General features: G+C 37.8%; 1 protein-coding gene across 8 annotated transcripts in view; it reads left to right on the top strand.

The window, feature by feature from the left end:
- b4galnt1.L (beta-1,4-N-acetyl-galactosaminyl transferase 1 L homeolog) overlaps window positions 1–19881 on the top strand; it is a 125271-nt gene extending 105390 nt beyond the window's left edge. For all 8 annotated transcript variants that reach the window (XM_041580838.1, XM_041580836.1, XM_041580834.1 and 5 more), the window contains 9 exon segments: window positions 4771–4944; window positions 5434–5540; window positions 5729–5766; window positions 6555–6735; window positions 7640–7732; window positions 11235–11425; window positions 12738–12878; window positions 16462–16699; window positions 19236–19881. In XM_041580838.1, the coding sequence (XP_041436772.1) occupies window positions 4771–4944; window positions 5434–5540; window positions 5729–5766; window positions 6555–6735; window positions 7640–7732; window positions 11235–11425; window positions 12738–12878; window positions 16462–16699; window positions 19236–19450 (1378 nt within the window). In that variant the 3' untranslated portion in view covers window positions 19451–19881.
- The last annotated feature ends 289 nt before the right edge of the window (window positions 19882–20170 follow it).

Here is a 20170-nt window from a genome sequence, read left to right as displayed (position 1 = left end):
GCTTATGAGGGCAGGAAAATTAAAAATCACTTGGGGTGACTATTAGTCAGGATCATCCCCACGTGATTATGATTGCTAACATTACATAGTTACATAGTTAAATCGGGTTAAAAAAAGACAAAGTCCATCAAGTTCAACCCTTCAAAATAAAAACCCAGCATCCATACACACACCCCTCCCTACTCTCACATAAATTATATATACCCATATCTATACTAACTATAGAGTTTAGTATCACAATAGCCTTTGATATTATGTCTGCCAAAAAATCATCCAAGCCATTCTTAAAGGGATACTGTCATGGGAAAACATGTTTTATTCAAACTGCATCAGTTAATAGTGCTGCTCCAGGAGAATTTTGCGCTGAAATCAGTTTTTCAAAAGAGCAAACAGATTTTGTTATATTCAATTTTGAATCTGACATGGGGCTAGACATATTGTCAATTTCCCAGCTGCCTCCAGTCGTGACTTGTGCTCTGAAAAACTTCAATCACTCTTTACTGCTGTACAGCAAGTTGGAGTGATATCACCCCCTCCCCCCCAGCAGCCTAACAACAGAACAATGGGAAGGTTACCAGATAGCAGTTTCTTAACACAAGATAACAGCTCCCTGGAAGATCTAAAAACAGCACTTAAGAATAAAAGCCAAGTCCCACTGAGACTGATCCAGTTACATTAAGTAGGACAGCCTGCCAGAAAGTAATTCCATCCTAAAGTGCAGGCACAAGTCACATGACTGGGGCAGCTGGGAAACTGACAAAATGCCTAGCCCCATGTCAGATTTCAAAATTGAATATAAAAAATTCTGTTTGCTCTTTTGAGAAAGGGTTTTCAGTGCAGAATTCTGCTGGAGAAAAACTATTAACTGATGTGTTTTGGAAAAAACATGTTTTTCCATGACAGTATCCCATTAAAGGCATTAACTGAATTAGCCATCACAACATCATAACTTTACAAATGTTCATATGGTGCAGCAGTGCAGAACACAAAGCACTGTAGTCAAGTCTACCTTGATCAGCCTTCGAAGAATAGACGGGTCTGAGTGTCTGTTGCTCTATTGTACGTCATTGAAAAAAAAAAAAAATGACATGAGTCATATGCCAGAAATGCTTGAATTCCCAAAGACTCGCACATACCGTCTGCTTCCAGCTCTTGGGATGGGGTTATATTTCGGTGGTTATTTATCAAAGTTTGAGTTGTTTATTCCAGGAAAATTTCGAGTTTTCAAGGGTATTTTTTAGTTAAAGATCATTTTTTCTGGTAAAAAAAAGACTCACATTTTTTGAGATTTAAAACCCGTGGAGGTCATGTAGAAGTCAATGGCAGAGGTCCCTTGAACCATTTGGAGATGTTTGTAGCCTTCATGATGTTTGAGTTTCTTTCAGTGGATTTCGCTCGAAAACTCAATCAAATTCGTGCGATTTCAGTTTTTTTTCTCACCTCGAAATTCACTGATTCAAGTTTTTAATATTCAAGTTTTTTCTTAAATTAGAAACCATTCCAGTTGTGAGTTCATTTGCGGTTTAAAACAGCTCACAAAGCTTTGATAAATAACCCTGTTAACGTAATAATCTTCAGTAATTGGGTCGGGCATGTCAATTACATGTACAGCGAAACAATTATATTGTTTGGTAGTAACAATATAAAACCGATTAGGCTTAAAGGTTCATTAATAAAAAACTATGTCTGTACTGGACGCAGCAAGTAGTTGGTCAGACTATGATCTAAAGCAGTGATCCCCAACCAGTAGCTCGTGAGCAACATGTTGCTCTCCATCCCCTTGGATGTTGCTCCCAGTGGCCTCAAAGCAGGGCCTTATTATTGAATTCCAGGCTTGGAGGCAAGTTTTGGTTGTATAAAAACCAGATGCAGTGCCAAACAGAGCCTCAATGTAGGTTGACAATCCACATAGGGGCTACCAAATGGCCAATCACAGCACTTATTTGGCACCCCAAGAACATTTTTCATGCTTGTGTTGCTCCCCAAGTCCTTTTACTTCTGAATGTTGCTCACGGATTCAAAAGGTTGGGGATCCCTGATCTAAAGGAAAACAGAAAAGAAACGGGTTCCGTAGTGTAAACTTGAAGGGTATGATTAATTGCAGTTGTTTGTAGTATATTCAGTTTAGGAATAATTAAAATTACAACTTGTTTCGTCTTGCTTGCAACTTCTTCGGAGGAATAAATATTGCTATTTTGCAAAAAGGAAAGTTTAAGTTGTGTTCTCTGAATGGGCACCAAAGCAAAAGACTTCAGCCTGTGTGGAGGAATTTGCCCACACTGAAGCCTTCCTCTATCATCAATGTTCCAGGAGGATACCACCAGTGACAACCAATTGCAATGGCCAGGGATACAACCTAACCATAACCTGCTACTATCTCAACCTGTATCAAGCCCAAAGTCCTTTTCTACATTATGACCCTACCCAACTCCTCTCTGATAAGTCATATATGGGTGGGATCAAGTACTAATGTGGGAGTCCACATTATTACATCACCAATGATGAGGGGCCCTGCTTACAATTTGTCTCTTCTCCTACATATGGGGCCTAAACCTGTGGTTTGTGGTCAACACATTCGTGTTTTCAAAGAAATTTTGAAATGGAAACCTAGGAATTATACTGTCAATGTTAAGGATGGTGGTAATTCCAGGTTTCCCCAGCATCATTGGTTGCACTTGCGTGCAAGTCATTAGTAGAGGCAGGACAGGTGGGATGACTATGCTGATATACAAGGCACGTGTTTGGCCACAAATACTAATCACATTAATACCCTTCACAAAGTTGCAACTTTTTTTCCCAAACCACACTTGTGCTTGAACCCTTGTATCTGTTCAAAGGTAGGAGAACAATTATGAGATCACCTATACCTATTTAGATGTATTTTAATCTTTTTAAAGTACTCCCTTGAGCACTTTTGCAACTGACTTTTTAAAATAATCAATTTTTGAGAAAATGTGGCATTAATCTATACAGGGATCTATGCAGAGCCAGTGATCCTGGGGTTATCTCCCTGTGCAGGATAATTCTCTAATCACAAGCCTCTTGAAAAGGGTATCTCCCTTCCACCACTGTCATTTCACTCTGGATGGATGGAGTGATTTTGTATACATCTAGGGCAGATCTATCAAGGGCCAAATTGAAAATTGTAATTCAAAATTCAAATTTTTTAGGTTTTTTTATGCTTAAAACTGTAAAATTTGACTAGGGAGTTATTCAATTTTGATTTGAGTTTTTCCAAAAATTAGATTTTTGAGATTTATCATACATTGGGCTTTTAAGAACTCGAATTGGTCTATTCGCGTCAACTTACTAAATTGTTGTTTAAGTCAATGGGAGATGTCCAGGGATCGATTTGGAGTTGTTTGCAGCCTTCCTGACATGCAAGTTTTTTCCGAGAAAAAAACTTGAATAGAGTTTTTAAAATTTGATTCCAATTCAATTAAATTTTTCGGGTCGATCCTATTCACCAGAGTTTAAAAAATTTGATTTTTATAATAAATTTTCGAATGGTCGAATTTCTAGTTTATGGGAGTTTATGGGAGTTTTAAAAAACTTACATAAATTTGAAATTCCCCATATTACTTTTCCATTTATCTTTATATGAAATACTACTGTTTTAAAAATGTGTTGACTAAACTGTACAAAAAATGCAAAAACATAAAAAAAAAAAAAAAAATAACATTTTGCAGAGTTAAACATTCCCCAGAAAGTGCCATAAGGCTCATAATTCCTCTTTTTGTAAATGTATTATTATTGTTACAAATAAGATGAATAAGAATATTGTTTCTAGACTTCCTCATGTCCTCCGTGATGCCAATCTATTAGAGTTGTTCAGTAGTAATTCCCTCAATGCAGAAAGAGAATTCAGTTGTACCCTGTAAAGTATAATAGACCTGAATATTTGACTTCTAGTGATGGGCGAATTTGTGCAGAATTCCTGCGATTCGCCGCCGCGAATAAATTTGCAGAACTGCTGCAAAAATTCGCCAGCGAAAATTCACCGGCATCAAAAAAAGACCAAGACGCCGGCTCCCAAATTCGCCCATCACTATTGACAAAGTTTTACCCTGGGCTAATGGCAATAACTTTTTACTTACTTACCCCTCGGTGCAGATTCAGGCATTGGAGTTCATGGGCGTCATCTTCAGCCGCTTCGGAAATCTTCGGAATGAGACCGGCACTTCAGCAATTTTCGTGGGTTTCGGTGCAAGCGCAGAGAGGCAGAAAATTGCTCCAACTGCACATGCGCCTCTCCACTGGTCTCATTCCGAAGATTACCGAAGAGAAGAAGATGGTGCACGTGTAAACCACTGGACAGAATCTGCACAGAGGGGTAAGTAAAGACTTAGGGGCATTTTCCCAGGGTAACACTTAGGCTGAGGGAGGGGGGCTATGTAGGGTAGGGGGGTAGGGTTTTTTAACTTTTGGGTTTGCTTCTCCTTTAAAGGCAATCACTCATCTCAGATATACCGTATGTAAAAGGACACTCAGGGAAGGATCGGAACTACCGGGGGAGCAGGGGGTGCGATTGGACCAGGGCCCGCACCCCCTCAGGGCCCCCGCGGCAGCTCGAGCGCCACTGCACACACACAGAAAACAGCGTACGGAGGGGGGCGGGGGGCCCGGCAGCATGTCCCGCGCCAGGACCGCCCCCCTCTAGTTACGTTACTGAATTCGACTAATGATATAAGTGGTGTAGCTCACAGTTCTGTGATGGGGGAATATTTCTGAGGTCACAGTGGGATAATTAGCATTTGTCTTATCACACAGGTTGCTTCCAAGGAACAGTTGCAAATGTGAGGCCGAAGCCACCCTGAACATTCCTTTCAGACAGGAGCTCTTTGGAAAGCCCTACGCAGTAGAATTTGCTTCAGCTTTCGATCAATCCGAGCTTGATGAAACCAAAAAAAGGAGAGAGCAAGAATTCAAGAAATATAATATGAGGTGAGAAAGTATGAAGACAAATTGACAAAAATGTGCACTAGAAAAAACTCAATAAAATAAAGAAGTAGAAGGACATCTATGTGAGCAATGTTGAGTGTGGTATAGATAATGTCATCTAGAGGACTACAGGTAGTATCTAGGCACCAAGAATGGGCAGGATGGTGGGGTATAAGCTAGAATAGAGTCCAGAGGACTAAAATGTTGTACAGGTAGAAATGCTTTCTAGGATATAAGAAAATAAACAATGAACACCATAATCAAAAATGAAATGTACCAGTAGTGTAGTAGTTTAATTCCTAGTATGCATGTGACCTATTTTACTAGTATACACTGCATGTCCTCACTGCCAAAAAGAATAGTCAGAGACTGTACATAATGAACAGAAAACATAATTTTTGAACTTTTTATGACTGAAAACTTAAATCTTTTCCAGTATTTTGAATTATTACTATTATTATTTTGACATAAAATTTCTGGTTTCATGTTCAGGTATCACAATCCAACAGACAGTCTTATTATTGCAAAGGCCAACTCTCCTCTGCAGTATCCCACACAGGGGGTTGAAGTCCATCCTCTGAAGACAATAATTATACCAGGTAAGGGATTTGTAATGGTGTATCTGCACATGTTGATATACATCATCTGTTGCTTGGTAACATGAAATGTTACCAATTGCTTAGACTTTTCCTCTCATTGTCTTGCCTCATTTATTTCTTACAAACAAGTATGAAATCCATCCCTATCTTATGACTAAAGATTATATCAACAATCTTTTCTCTTTTAGGTCTCAATATCCAAGATTACCTTAAAAAGATTTACACGGTAAATACTTGATTTTATAGAGAAATAGAGCAATAACCTGGTGATGGTTTGGTGGGGGGGGGGGCAGATCTCCTCTTTTCATCTCTTTATATTTGTAATATCTCTATAGGGTTCAGGGTGTTTTATAATCTGCCCTTTATCAAAGAATTTAGTTGGGACCACTGCCAAAGTGGAGCCTAGAGTAGTGATGGGTGAATTTATTCGCCAGACACGAATTCGCAGCGAATTTCCGTGTTTTGCTGCCGGTTAATAAATTCGCAAAATTCCTGTGAAAATTCGGAATTGTTGCTGGCGTAAATTTTGATGCTCGAGAATTGACGGGACAAATTCGCCCATTACTAGCCTAGAGTGCTCAGTGAAGGAGCACCTACAAAACACCTACGAAATTCCATAGAAAATGACATCATTCTAGGTGGTCCTTTTAGTTTAATTTCTTTTCAGTTTCAAGAACATGAATTGTGCTATGTTTCTTGAACACAAATGAAGCACTTGTTACTGAAGGATTCAAAACCAATATTCATTTGCAAACATAACATATAAGAAAGCATTTAAATGCCCTTGAATTAAAAACAGATGTTGAGAAATCTCGGATACCTTCTAATAGCTGAATGGATAAAGAATGGTAAAGAAATGTATTTAGCTACAGTATTTCTTTAGTTTGCTGTTTATTACACGAAAACTAAATTTGTATTTTTTTCCTCAAACTGAATATTGCCCATATATTTTTATGTGATAAACCATGAAATAAGGTTTTCTGATTGATTTGACTCATTGTTTGTTCTCTTTAGGTGAGCTTGTCAGCCACTATGGGAACTTTTAACACCGCTGCTGAAGTTGATGAAGTTACAGTTAAAGGAGCCGGAGAAGGGCACATAACATTATCCAGCCCTAACATGGACAACCTGAATCGCCAACTTCAGTTTATTTCATATACCAACACCATTTTCAATCCAAATACAGCTGACATTGGTATGTACTTTCATGGCTTTTGTGTTTGATAAGGAATATACTGTGCAAAGACTTGTACGAGAAAGCCGAAGAGGAGCGTTGTGCATTGCTGTGTCTGGTTACTGAGGAACCCATACAATACACAAAGCAACATAAGTGCATAGTAGATGTGTAACTTTTACAATCCAAAAATAAGATAACTTAATGGGCCAAAAATATGAATACCAGAATTTGTTCTATTAGACCATTCTAGAAATAACACTTTAAAAATAATGTCCCATTATATGATTTATCACTAGGCTCAATGCAAACAGAACGCGTTGTCACCGGCCGGAAACTTCAACAAAGCACCCGAAAATTTGTTTCCATCCTTATGAATTGAAATTAACACATGTAAAGTGTTTTACAGCCAGCTATTTAATATTCATATGGATGGAGAGATCATTTTGGGCACTTTGCTGCCACAGGAAATTGTCAGCCATTTCCCTTAGATGAACATCATCCCTGTGTACTATAATTAAGTATGCAATCAAAAAAATATAAGCAACATTTTTTATTATGGGTAATCTAATCAGCAAAATGGCTACTGCCTTTTGGATGCATTATTAGGAAAATAGGGGGCCTAAGTTCCCCTGCCCCTTGCCCTCCACTTCAGATAGACATGCGGGAGGCTGGTGCACAATGTTGGTATGGTTCAGGAGGGGTAGTGGCTAAACATTGTTACACCACTGCTATGTTCCCTGCCTTATTTAGAATTATGTGGTCACTTGTCCGTATATGCTTTCAGTGCTGATAGGTTCTTGTAGGGGCACCGGGCACTAAGTACAAGCTTTTCATAGAAATGTCAACTTATAACATCCCCATAAACATTCAAGAATGATCTATAACGGCTTGTAAGTTATACTATACTGTTATTTTCCCTTAGTGAAATTTCAGACAGATGAACATTCAGCCACTTTTTACATCAAAATTCACCATCCTAGAATTCCCAAGTTGTATGACTCGGGATCAAGTAATTGTAAGTATCTTCAATCCAGCACTTAAAAAATATTAAAACGCATCATTTTAAAAAATGTGGTACAAGTTATTGGAGAAAAAATGTTGTCTCTTATAGAAAAGGCTTTTGAGATCAGTACCTGCTACCTGGAGTAGTTACAGTGGGGATGTTTTAGTAACCCAGTTAACTGATCAAACCTTTTCTGACATGTAGTAGGCTATCCACGATTAAAGGTAACAGTAACATCAAAAAGTTAAAGTGTTTCAATGTAATAAAAATCTAATGAAGTGTTGCCCTGCACTGGTACTGTAAATCTGATGTGTTTGCTTCAGAAACACTACTATAGTTTATATAAATAAGCTGCTGTGTAGCAATGGGGGCAGCCATTCAAATGAGAAAAGGCTCAGGTTACACAGCAGATAGCACGTAAGCTCTGCAGAACATAATGGTGTTATCTGTTATCCACTATTTAACCAGTTGAAAAGTGCTCATGAATATTCAACAGAAGCTAAAAAAGCACCCAGGTGCACTCATGTCAGTGGTAAGCTCAAGTGGTAAGCGTGGGAAGTGGCCATACTTGGTTATCTGTCAACTTGTCAAATGAGCAGATCTTGCCATGTATGTAAGGTATTGTTTTTTTGTATGGTTTAAGAGCACTGTAAATAAGAAATTGGGTCACAGAATAAACTCCTCTGAAGCCTCTTAATTAACAGATCTTACCAGAGGAGACATCTTCATTGTGTTTTATTACAAGAGTGTTTCAACTTCAGGTACAGAAATGGTTTGTACAATTAATACAAAGAACAATGGAACTGTGGACATCTCTCTCCATAAAGTGATACTATACATGGTTTCAAGAAAAATGCCTGTGTATGAGAAACCCCAAAGCTTCTTTAATCAAAGGTCTAATTCAATAGCCATTTTGGAGTCAGAAATGCTTATTTCAATCACAATTTACATAGTAACATAGTAAGTAAGGTTAAAAAAAGTCACACTTCCATCAAGTTCAAGAGGGGGAAAAACTCCAAGATGGCAATTGGACCAGTACCTGGATAAACTTGTTAGACACACTTCCATCAAGTTCAAAAGGGGGAAACATTTTTCCTGACTCCAAAATGTCAATTGAACCAGTCCCTGGATCAACTTGTACAGGTATGGGACCTGTTATCCAGAATGCTCTAGACCTGGGGTTTTCCAGATAACGGATCTTTCCGTAATTTGGGTCTTCATGCCTTATATTTACTAGAAATAAACCCAATAGGCTGGTTTTGCTTCCAATAAGGATTAATTATATCTTAGTTGGGATCAATTACAAGCTACTGTTTTATTATTACAGAGAAAAGGGAAATCATTTTTAAAAATTTGGATTATTTAGATAAAATGCAGTCTATAGGAGACGGCCATTCCGTAATTCGGAGCTTTCTGGATATCAGGTTTCCGGATAAGGGATCCTATACCTGTACTATGAGCTGTCTTCCATAACCCTGTATTCCCTCACTTGCTAAAAAGCCACCAACCCCTTCTTAAAGGAGAACTAAAGCCTAACTGAAGAAGTAGGCTATACATTTTGTACATTATGTTTTGGGCTTCTGTACCAGCACAAGGCAACCACAAACTTTTAATAGTAAAGATCTGTGCCTTCAAAGATGCCCCAGTAGCTCCCCATATTCTTTTCTACTTATTCACTGTACATGCTCTGTGCTGCTGTCACTTACTGAGCTCAGGAACCAACTCACAATATAAAGTACACATAGAAAAGAAATGTCGCAATATAAGGCTAATTAGTAATTAATACAGATAATTACTACATGGCAGCACAGAAACCACTACAACAAGCATCAGAATTTAATAATCAGCCCTGTAACATCAGCTTATATTACAGACCAACCTCATTTTCTGCTTAATAATTTGCGATGACCCCTAAGCTTAGCTTCTTAACAGCTGCTCAGAGCCCACTGAGCATGTGAGTGTCGCAGACACTTTCCAAGATGGTGACCCCCTGTGACAAGTTTGAAGTCCTGGATCATTGCTGCTATTGACAAGCTGGAACTTAAGGCTGGTACAATAAGTTTATTATATAAAACATAGCATGTTAACCATATTAATTTTTTAGGGTTTAGTTCTCCTTTAAGGATATTGCATGTATCAGTCAGTATGACTCAAGCTCACTCTCATTTTTGACTCACACACTGGAAATATTTACTTTATTCTACATTAGCAGTTTTGGCAATTTTTCAAGACCAACATTTGGTCAGGGCTTTGTTGACAACAAGGCTATGGATATGTATGGATATGTATGAGATATATCATCTTAATGCTTCAGATCTGGAGTTTAATGGATAAGTGCCTTTATTTTTTATTTGGAGCACTTTGTTTTGCCACCAACATGGATTGATGTAGCTTAGTTACCATCAAGTGCAAGGTACTGTGTTATTACAAAAATTGTTTTCTAAATAAGTACTTATTGACTTTCAAGCTTGGCTTCCAAAGAGTATATAGAGCAAATAGGCTTTCTCCCCAAATCTCAGCTATCAGGCTCACAACACACGTGGGACCCCCTTTCCCTATTCAGAACAGTATGCATGCCATTAGTCTCCAGGACAGAAAACTAGGGATGCACCGAATCCAGGATTCGGTTCGGGATTCGGCCAGGATTCGGCCTTTTTCAGTAGGATTCGGGTTTGGCCGAATCTTTGTGCCTGGCCAAACCAAATCCGAATCCTAATTTGCATATGTAAATTAGGGGCAGGTAGGGAAATCACATGACTTTTCATCACAAAAGAAGAATTTTTTCCACTTTTTCCTTTCCTACCCCTAATTTACATATGCAAATTAGGGTTCGGGTTCGGTATTCGGCCGAATCTTTCATCTCTTTGGGATTCGGCCGAATCCCAAATAGTGGATTCAGTGCATCCCTACAGGAAACATACATTGAATGTGGAACTTTGGCAGAACAAGACTAGTCAACAATGTAACATTAAAAAGAGCCAAAGTGTTCAGAAGCTTTTGAAAAAACAAATTAAAAGCATTTCCAGGACTGGCTTTAGTTCATTGCAGCTTAATGAGCCCTGAGGGAGCAGGAGTATTAATACAGTCACAACATCAAACAAAAACCTGATTTTTTTTTCAAGAAAACAAAGAATCTGAACAGGACCTGGCTAATGGGACTGTGCCAACACTTACAATCTGTTCTATTTTCTGCTATTATACAGTTAAACTGTGTGAGTAGAACAGGTTCACCCAAGGAGACAACTAAGAGATCTAAGCAAGTGAAAAAAATGAAGGCTATTGTTAATATTTGCTGAGAGCATTCTGGAAAGTTGTACTCACCGGAAAGCAGCCCAAGATAACACACTTAAGCGCTATATTGCTGAAAGCTACAATGGCCTTCTCATGCTGACAAACAAACCTTTTGTTCGTTTACATCCTGGTATTATAATAACTAGAATATTAATTGTTGCATAACATAATGAAATGAATCACAATAAATATGTGAGGTAAGTTACGTTTTAATGTTTTATAGCCAAATACAATATCAGCACCTTGGTCACCATAGCTACAAAGACTTTCCTTCGCTACGACAAGCTACAGAATTTAATAGACAGCATTAGAAAGTATTACCCGACGGTCCTTATCATCATTGCAGACGACAGCGAGAAACCGCAGAAAGTCGAGGGACCCTTTATCGAGCAATATCTTATGCCATTTGGAAAGGTAAGATACACCATCCCTGAAATCATCAGTAATCAGTTTGTGGATTTTGTTGCATTTTATGGTTTACTGTGTGTGAGTTTATCTTTAGCATTGGCTAGCATGCATGGTATAAGCTCCGTTATCTTAAATGCTTGGCACCTAGGGTTCTCTGGAAAGGGGATATGTATGTAATTTGGATCTCCATATTTTAATTTTGCTAAAAAATGCTAAATAAACCCAATGGGATTGTTTTATCACTAATATGGATTCATGCATCTTAGTTATGATCAAGTATAAAATGCTCTTTTATTATTATTACAGAGAAACACAAAATGTTTTACTTAAAGGGGTGGTTCACCTTTAAGTTAACTTTTAGTATGTTATAGAATAGCTAATTCTAAGTAACTTTTCAATGTGCCTTAATTTTTTATAGTTTTTAAATTATTTGCCTTTTTTCTGATTCTTTCCAGATTTCAAATGGGGGTCACATATTACTCATCTTTCTTCATATTTCTATTCAGACCCTCTTATCATATTCCAATCTTTCATTCATATCAATGCATGGTTGCTAGGGTAATTTGGACTCTAGCAGCGGGATTGTTGAAATTGCAAACTGGGAAAGCTGCTGAATAAAAAGCTAAATAACTCAAAAGCCACATATAATAACAAATAGCCAATTGCAAATTGTCTCAGAATATCACTCTGTACATCATAGTCAAATTTAATTTAAAGGTGAACAACCCCTTTAAAATTGGTTCTGTAGGGATGGCCATCCTGTAATTTAGAGCTTTCTGAATATTTTTTGGATAAGAGATTTCATACATGTACATATAAAATGGTATAAAAAGGTGTATACTGGAATGAAACACAACCACTGGTTTATAGTTGGAGACAAAAGCAAATTACATTTAAAGGGCCTGATTCAAATAGTTTTATGGTTTTCCATGCATGGACAAGATTCCATTTGAGTTCTATTTTTTCTCCATAGACTTCAATAAAGTTTTAATGTGATATACAGTGAGATAAGTTTTTCTCATTGAATTGCATCTGGCTGAATCTGAAATTGAATGAGATACGTCTTTCTCATTGAATTGAATTTGGCCTGAAATATTATATACAGTATAAGTAATAGATGAACTCAATGTTACTTAACTTTAATAAACATTTTTGCCATAAAAAAATCTTGCAGGGTCACATCCAGTCTGGTTTAAATCATAGCTGTTCATGTTACCGTGGAAGCAAGCGGGGAAGCAGAAAATTGACAATAATGAGCAGATTGGTGTAAATAATCAAGAAGCAACAACTTATTTATATACTGTATTTCTCATTCAAGGGCTGGTTTGCCGGCAGGAATTTAGCCATCTCACAAGTCACCACAAAATATGTCTTGTGGGTTGATGATGATTTTTTATTCAGCCCCCGTACAAAAATTGAGAAGCTTGTTGAAATTTTGGAGAAAACAATTCTGGATTTGGTGAGTGTTGTTATTGAGAATATGGAAATACTCCTATATTAGGACACACTTAAATGTTCTTGCATAACACGTTACACACACACATACACACACACACACATATATATATATATATATATATATATATATATATATAGATTCAAGATGGACCAGCACTCCAAGTTTTTCAATCAAACAAGTGTTTATTTTAACATCACTCAAGTGTCCAACGTTTCGGCCCACATTAGGGCCTTTATCAAGGATGCCCTAATGTGGGCCGAAACGTTGGACACTTGAGTGATGTTAAAATAAACACTTGTTTGATTGAAAAACTTGGAGTGCTGGTCCATCTTGAATCTACATACCCTGACTGACCAGGCACCCATCCATACCGAAAGGAAGGAGTGCAGGTACTTTATGAACATTTATATATATATATATATATATATATATATATATATATACACATGGAGGAGCACACCCTAAATTTGTTTAGCAACTTGAACTTAAATCATTCGAACCGAACAATTCAAACAATTTCAGCGATCGATCGAACGATTTTACTTTGACTACAAAAAACTTCAAAAAATGCATTAGAAGGTCCCCATTGGCTAACATAGCACATCGGCAGGTTTAATTTGGCGAACTATTGAAGTCGAAGTTTTTTTAAAGAGACAGTACTTCGATTATCGAATGGTCGAATATTTGAACGATTTTACTTCAAATCGAATTTAAAGTAACTTCGAAGTCGTAGTATCCTATTTGATGGTCGAATTATTCAAAAAATTACTTTGAAACTTCAAACTTTTTGTACTTCGAAAATTCACTCGAACCTTAGTAAATCTGCCCCATACTGTGCTCATTCTCAAGGATAACAAACCAGATTGTGACCAACACAAACTGCTAAATACCCTCCCCCAGAAGTGAATGGCACAAAAAAACCTGGTTGTCATGGCAACACTTGTAAACAAGCAAGTAGGAAAAAAGCTAACACCTGTGTAACATAGAAAAAAACATATATATATATATATATATTTTTTTTTTAATATATATTGTCAGTACAGTCAGTACGCACTCCTCCCGGATTCAAATTTTTTTAAATATATATATATATATATATATATATATATATCCGTACAAACCGATGTGGAGCGGTATCCCAGTCCGCGACTTAGTCCAAATAATGGACAAAACATATATTCCAACAAAGAAGTCCAGACTCCAATTGCAAGTAAAAAAGTCCTTTATGTGCAAAAAATTGCTGCAACGTTTCGAAGCTCCCGCTTCTTTGTCAAGCATCACATAACATCATGTCATCATTTCCTTTTTAAAGGTAACTAATTAACACACTCAACAGGTGAATTCAAGTCTCACAGGATTTAACCCTCGCTGTACTTGACTACAATTCTTTAGTATAGGCAATAGTACATATTGAGCACTATAGACATCTCAACATTTTATATCATATAACATTATTAAGTCAATCATGATAGGGTCAGAAAAGAATAACAATATCTCCCTGTGTGCTAACATACAAAGTCCCCTTGCCCACCCCATATTCACAAAATTCATATTTACATAAATGCATACAAGTCGTATTCCCTATTGAGACCTCTAGGATGCAATGTCTGTAATGCATGTATCCAAAATTTCTCTCTTCTTTGGAGTAACAAGAGTCTGTTGCCCCCCCGACGTGGGGGGGCAACAGACTCTATCACCAAAAATCTCAGGCTCGCTGCAGTATGTCGTGCACACTGGAAGTGAAGTGGAACTGGTAATTTCACCATCTCTTTGCGTATAGTAGATTTATGTTGGCTGATCCTATCACGGATCGGTTGTATGGTCTCACCAATATAAGCCAGCCCACATGGACACTTCAACATATACACGACATACTCCGAATCACAAGTGAAGTGACCCTGTATGTCAAATTTCCTTCCTGTATAAGGATGCGAAAAGGCATTGGTGCGTATCACACTAGAACACTGTGTGCATCTACCACACGGGTACATGCCATTCCTAAGTGGAGCCAAGAGTCTCTGAGGACTCACTTTCGCTGTGCCCAAATCTGATTTAACAAGCCTGTCTCTCAGACTGCGTGGTCGTTTATACGACATAAGTGGAGGTTCCAAGAACTCAGAAACATTGATTGACTTAATAATGTTATATGATATAAAATGTTGAGATGTCTATAGTGCTCAATATGTACTATTGCCTATACTAAAGAATTGTAGTCAAGTACAGCGAGGGTTAAATCCTGTGAGACTTGAATTCACCTGTTGAGTGTGTTAATTAGTTACCTTTAAAAAGGAAATGATGACATGATGTTATGTGATGCTTGACAAAGAAGCGGGAGCTTCGAAACGTTGCAGCAATTTTTTGCACATAAAGGACTTTTTTACTTGCAATTGGAGTCTGGACTTCTTTGTTGGAATATATATATATATATATATTTTTAAAAAAAATTGAATCCGGGAAGAGTGCGTTCACTGTACTGACAATATATATTAAAAAAAAAAAATATATATATATATATATATATATAAAAAAATATATATATATATATATCAATCTAATTTTATATATATATATATGTATATATATATATATATATATATATATATATATATATATATATATATATATATATATTAAAACAGTTGCAAATAAAGTAGCAAAAGTGAGTCTCTAAAAACATGGTATATTCTTATGGATGATGAGATCCTTTTCATTATAATGGAGGGTTCAACTTCAGAGTTAAGGCACCGCAAGACCTGCAGACTTTCACAATTCAAAGATAGGACTCTGGAGAACCAATTTGCTGATTCAGTGATTCATTTATTCAAAATGTGCACATTTTGAATAAATGAATCACTGAATCAGCAAATTGGTTCTCCAGAGTCCTACCTCTAAAAAGAGTTTGCAACATTGTTTATAAAATACGTGTCCAATCTTTAATATCACAGTACTGTTAGTTCCCACGTGTTATTTAACTTTGAAAACAACATGACAGACGGGCAAATCAGGTTATACAGGTTAAAACTGACCAAATTTATATATATGCACCACAGATGGCCAGCGTCCCAGAACTAACTTGTTTTTCTGCATGGTACCCCTTTTGTATATAGTGGGCTCTGTAATCTGGGCCAGGAGCGGTTCACAAGAGGTATATCTGTGTATACGGGTCATTAGACCCAATGAGGGAAATAGATACAACAAATCTTACCTCCTAGTTTGTTTCAGTGCTCAACAATTGTTTTTGCTGAACTATAACTCACAACATGGTGTGCACAGAGTAGTAGAGCATATGTAAAAGCTATTGTGGAGAGTTCTTATTGTACTATGAATTTGGTGTCCATTTCATGGCGAAGCGAAACGGGACAAATTCACCCATCACTAGAAGTTAATGTTTGTGCACCTTTTCTACATAAGCCCTGCAACTGGGCTACAAAATCTATACTATACCAGACAGCCCATCTGACTCTGTTGTGCTCTTGCCCACCAAGAGTGTTTCACTTTGGATATATTTACAATATGTGATGGTATCCTAACTACAAAGCAGAATCATGTTCATTAAACCTTTTTGAACATTGTTTTGTTACAGGTGGGTGGTGCTGTAAGAGAAATCACAGGATATTATACCACATACCGCCAGAAGATTAGTATTTTTCCCGGAGGCAAGGAAGGTGACTGCCTGATGACACATCAAGGCTACCATCATGCCATTGAAGGCTTCCCTAACTGTGTGGTCACCGATGGAGTAATAAACTTTTTCCTAGCGAGAACAGAAAAGGCTCTACAAGTTGGTTTTGACCCACGTTTGTCTAGAATTGGACATTTAGGTAAGTGTAAAGCTGTAAATGCCATGTCAGCCAGAGGCTTCGGACTACTGTTATTCTTGTTACAAAATTGTCATGTTCCTGTAGAATTCCTTGAATTAGTTGGCTAGCCATCTCAACTGAAAAACAAATGGAGTCTTTGGAAACACTAACATTGTTTGTTTTTTTTGCTTTGCCTAATACCCAGGTTGCCTGTTATGTATTAGTCTGCTTGTTTTCTTCCAAATTAGATGGTTGGTGGTTTAACATACAAAGTAAACGGATACATGAAAACAATGCTTTATCGGCCATTTAGCCTTTGTTTCAGCAGTGTATAGGAAAACTAATAGATGTTTAGCCAGAAATCTCAGTCTAACTGACTGCTTAATTCACTAGTGGCGAAAGGTGGCAATTCGTGTGTCTACTACTAAGGGGCAAAAAGTGCAGCTCTAATGGCACTTTGCACCTGGTTCCAGGTAAATGATGCACAAGTTAGCAGGGCCGTATCTACTTAAATGCACTTGAGGGCCTGTGCCTAGGGTGACAGAGTCCATGGGGCGAGTTAAGCAGGTAGCATATTTTTTTCTTTTTTTTTGTCCAGACTGCCTTTACTGCAAAAAATAGTTGCTGACTGAGAGGGGTGAGGGGGTGGGGGGGGGGTTTGAGTGAGTGCATGCATTGTTTTGTCCACTTACGTGCTCTGTGTGACCTCAGCTACCTGACATCCAATGGCAGGCAGGGAAAAAGGCTTCAGTATAAGCTGATGAACGTGTCCAGGACTCGGCTGACAGGCAGGATGGACGGTGGTTCCCTATTTGCATATTACTCCTCTCTCAGACTATTAGTGTAAAAAGAATGTGGTCCTGTAAGAATACACACACATTTATTGTTCTACCTTGTGGTGTTTAACCCTTTCCTTTCCTTAATGTGCAAAGTTGCAATTGTGACATCCTGGGGTATTAATACATGGAATTGCCACTGTGCCATCCTGCTATGAGTTCTGGTGTTATTTATACATGAAATTACCCCTGTGCCATCTTCCTATTGGTTCTGGGGGTATTTATACATGGAAGTGCCACTATGTCATCCTGCTTTGAATTCTGTTGGTATTTATATGTAGAATTGCCACTGTTCCCTCCTGTTATAAGTTGTGGATCATTTATACATTAAATTGCCACTGTGCCCTCCTGCTGTGAGTTTTTTTGGGTATTTATACATGGAATTGGTACTCTGCCATCCTTCTGTGAGTTCTGGGGCAATTAAACATGGAATTGCCACTGTGCTCTCCTGCTATGAGTTCTGGGGGTATTTATACATGTAATTGCCACTTTGCCATCCTGCTGTGGGTTCTAGGGCATTTATACATGGAATTGCCACTGTGCCATCTGCTATGAGTTTTAGTGGTATTTATACATGTAATTGCCACTGTGCCACCCTGCTGTGGGTTCTAGGGCATTTATTCATGGAATTACCACTTTGCCATCCTGCTATGAGTTATGGGGGTATTTATACATGGAAAAGCCACTGTGCTCTCCTGCTGAGTTTTGAAGTACTATACATAAAATTACCACTGTGTTCATTTATATATTTGCTAAGGGTGTATCTGTAAAATGGGGAGTGATGTGTTAGGGGCATGTCTCTCAGAGTGGGTTTGGCATAAAATGTTGATATCCCTACTTTAGGTTCATAGCCAAAACAGTGTCAAACATGAAAACGGGGGGGGGGGGGGGGGTCCTCAATCAAGAGTGCCTAGGGTATCACAAACTATAAAAACAGCCCTGCAGGTTAGGGGATGGGTAGCAGAGCAGAAGGGTGAAATACCTGCCTGCCTCACTCCTTCTGCCTAAACACAGGCATGATATATTCATTGGCAGAACACTTTTCTCTGGGCTCTGTTTTGCAGAGGTGTCCAGCAGATTTTTAAAGTGCAGGGCAGGGTGCAAAGTGCAGAAAACATGGTGGATGGTGCCAGGTTTTTTATCTGACATTTTTCATACGTACACTTGATAGATCTTCCCTTATGTCTCTGAAGTTTATCAGTTACATCTAAAATACAGAGATTATTAATTGCAGTCTTTATTATGTTTGTTTATAATTTTAATAGAAAGTGCAGTACAATAGAAACAGTATAACTCAACAAAACCACTGGATCTACTTGCAGCAGGACAGGTAGATTTGTATGGCCTTTGAACAGGTTTGGGAACCAGTGATATAATCCTTCGAAGCGTTCCCATGAGTAGTGATGGGCGAATTTGTCTCGTTTCGCAAAAAATTCACGAATTTCCCGAAAAATTTGCGAAACGGCGAAAAATTCGAAACGGCGTCCATTTTTTTGACACCTGCAAATTTTTGCAGCGGTTTCGCAAATGTATTCGCCTGGCGAATAAATTTGCCCATCACTACTCATGAGAGAGGTGCAACAGAAAAAAAGTAAAAATTATCCCTCATTAATATGCACTGTTTGATGAATAAAAATATTGTTTTCCAAAATGAAAACCACAAGCAGAAAATAGATTTTAATAACCTTTAAATATTAAATTGCACTGCTCTTGTATTTTAGAATTCTTCATTGACGGGCTGGGGATACTGCATGTTGGTTCCTGTGATGATGTCGTCGTAGATCATGCCTCAAAAATCCATTTACCCTGGTCCAAGTCAGAAACAGATAAAGAATATGCAAAGTTCCGGTACCCCAAATCCTCGGATAATAGTGCAAATGTGAATCTTAATTTGTATTATTTTAAAAACCGATTCAAATGCATGACTGGAAACTGATGGATGATGTCAAGCCAAAGTAAAGAATGCGAGGTCCAAAAATGAAAGCCATGAAAAGGACCCCTCGCTTTCCAGTGCACATCAGTGCTTAATATGGCAGGCAAGTCCTGTAATATGTTCTGCTGCTTGGTTGGGACATGTTGCAAAAGCATCTCTGTGACAACAATATTATCAATATTATCTAAATTTAGATCTCTCTAAATCTTTGCCATAAAGAATTCTGCAAAGCTGTATTAGCAGGACTAGTACTTGCAGAAATAATGGGACCAGTTCTATGGTGTGTGTTTTTAAAAGCATCTTGTTCTCTTCTACCCTAATTAAATGTTGTTTATTTAAGTGTACCAAAGATGGGCGGTGAATGGATTGTAAAACTTGTAATGACAATGCAACTGTTTGGTGATGCAACTCCTAAATAAACCTTGAGGGAAGAAGCCATGCTTTGATATATGTTTCAAGTGAAACAAGAGCTGTAGGCTTCTGATTCACATTTGCCAACTGCAACTGCCAAAAAACTCTGACCGTTCATTGAGATACCTCTCATTCTGCAGCAGTCACAGCAGAGCAAGTAAACGAAGTAAACCAAGGGGGAATTTCACTGCATACAATCAGGGTTTTCATAAAAATGTTACAGATTTTTTAATTGAAGTATATTGAAGATAGGTTTCTTTTTCAGTCAAGAAAGTAAAAATGGGATTTTATTTTTACCAGAAAGAAAGAAAG

The sequence above is a fragment of the Xenopus laevis genome, chromosome 2L (assembly GCF_017654675.1).
Source record: "Xenopus laevis strain J_2021 chromosome 2L, Xenopus_laevis_v10.1, whole genome shotgun sequence".
In the NCBI taxonomy this organism is placed as follows: Eukaryota; Metazoa; Chordata; class Amphibia; order Anura; family Pipidae; genus Xenopus; species Xenopus laevis.
This window is presented reverse-complemented; position numbering and strand designations above follow the sequence as displayed.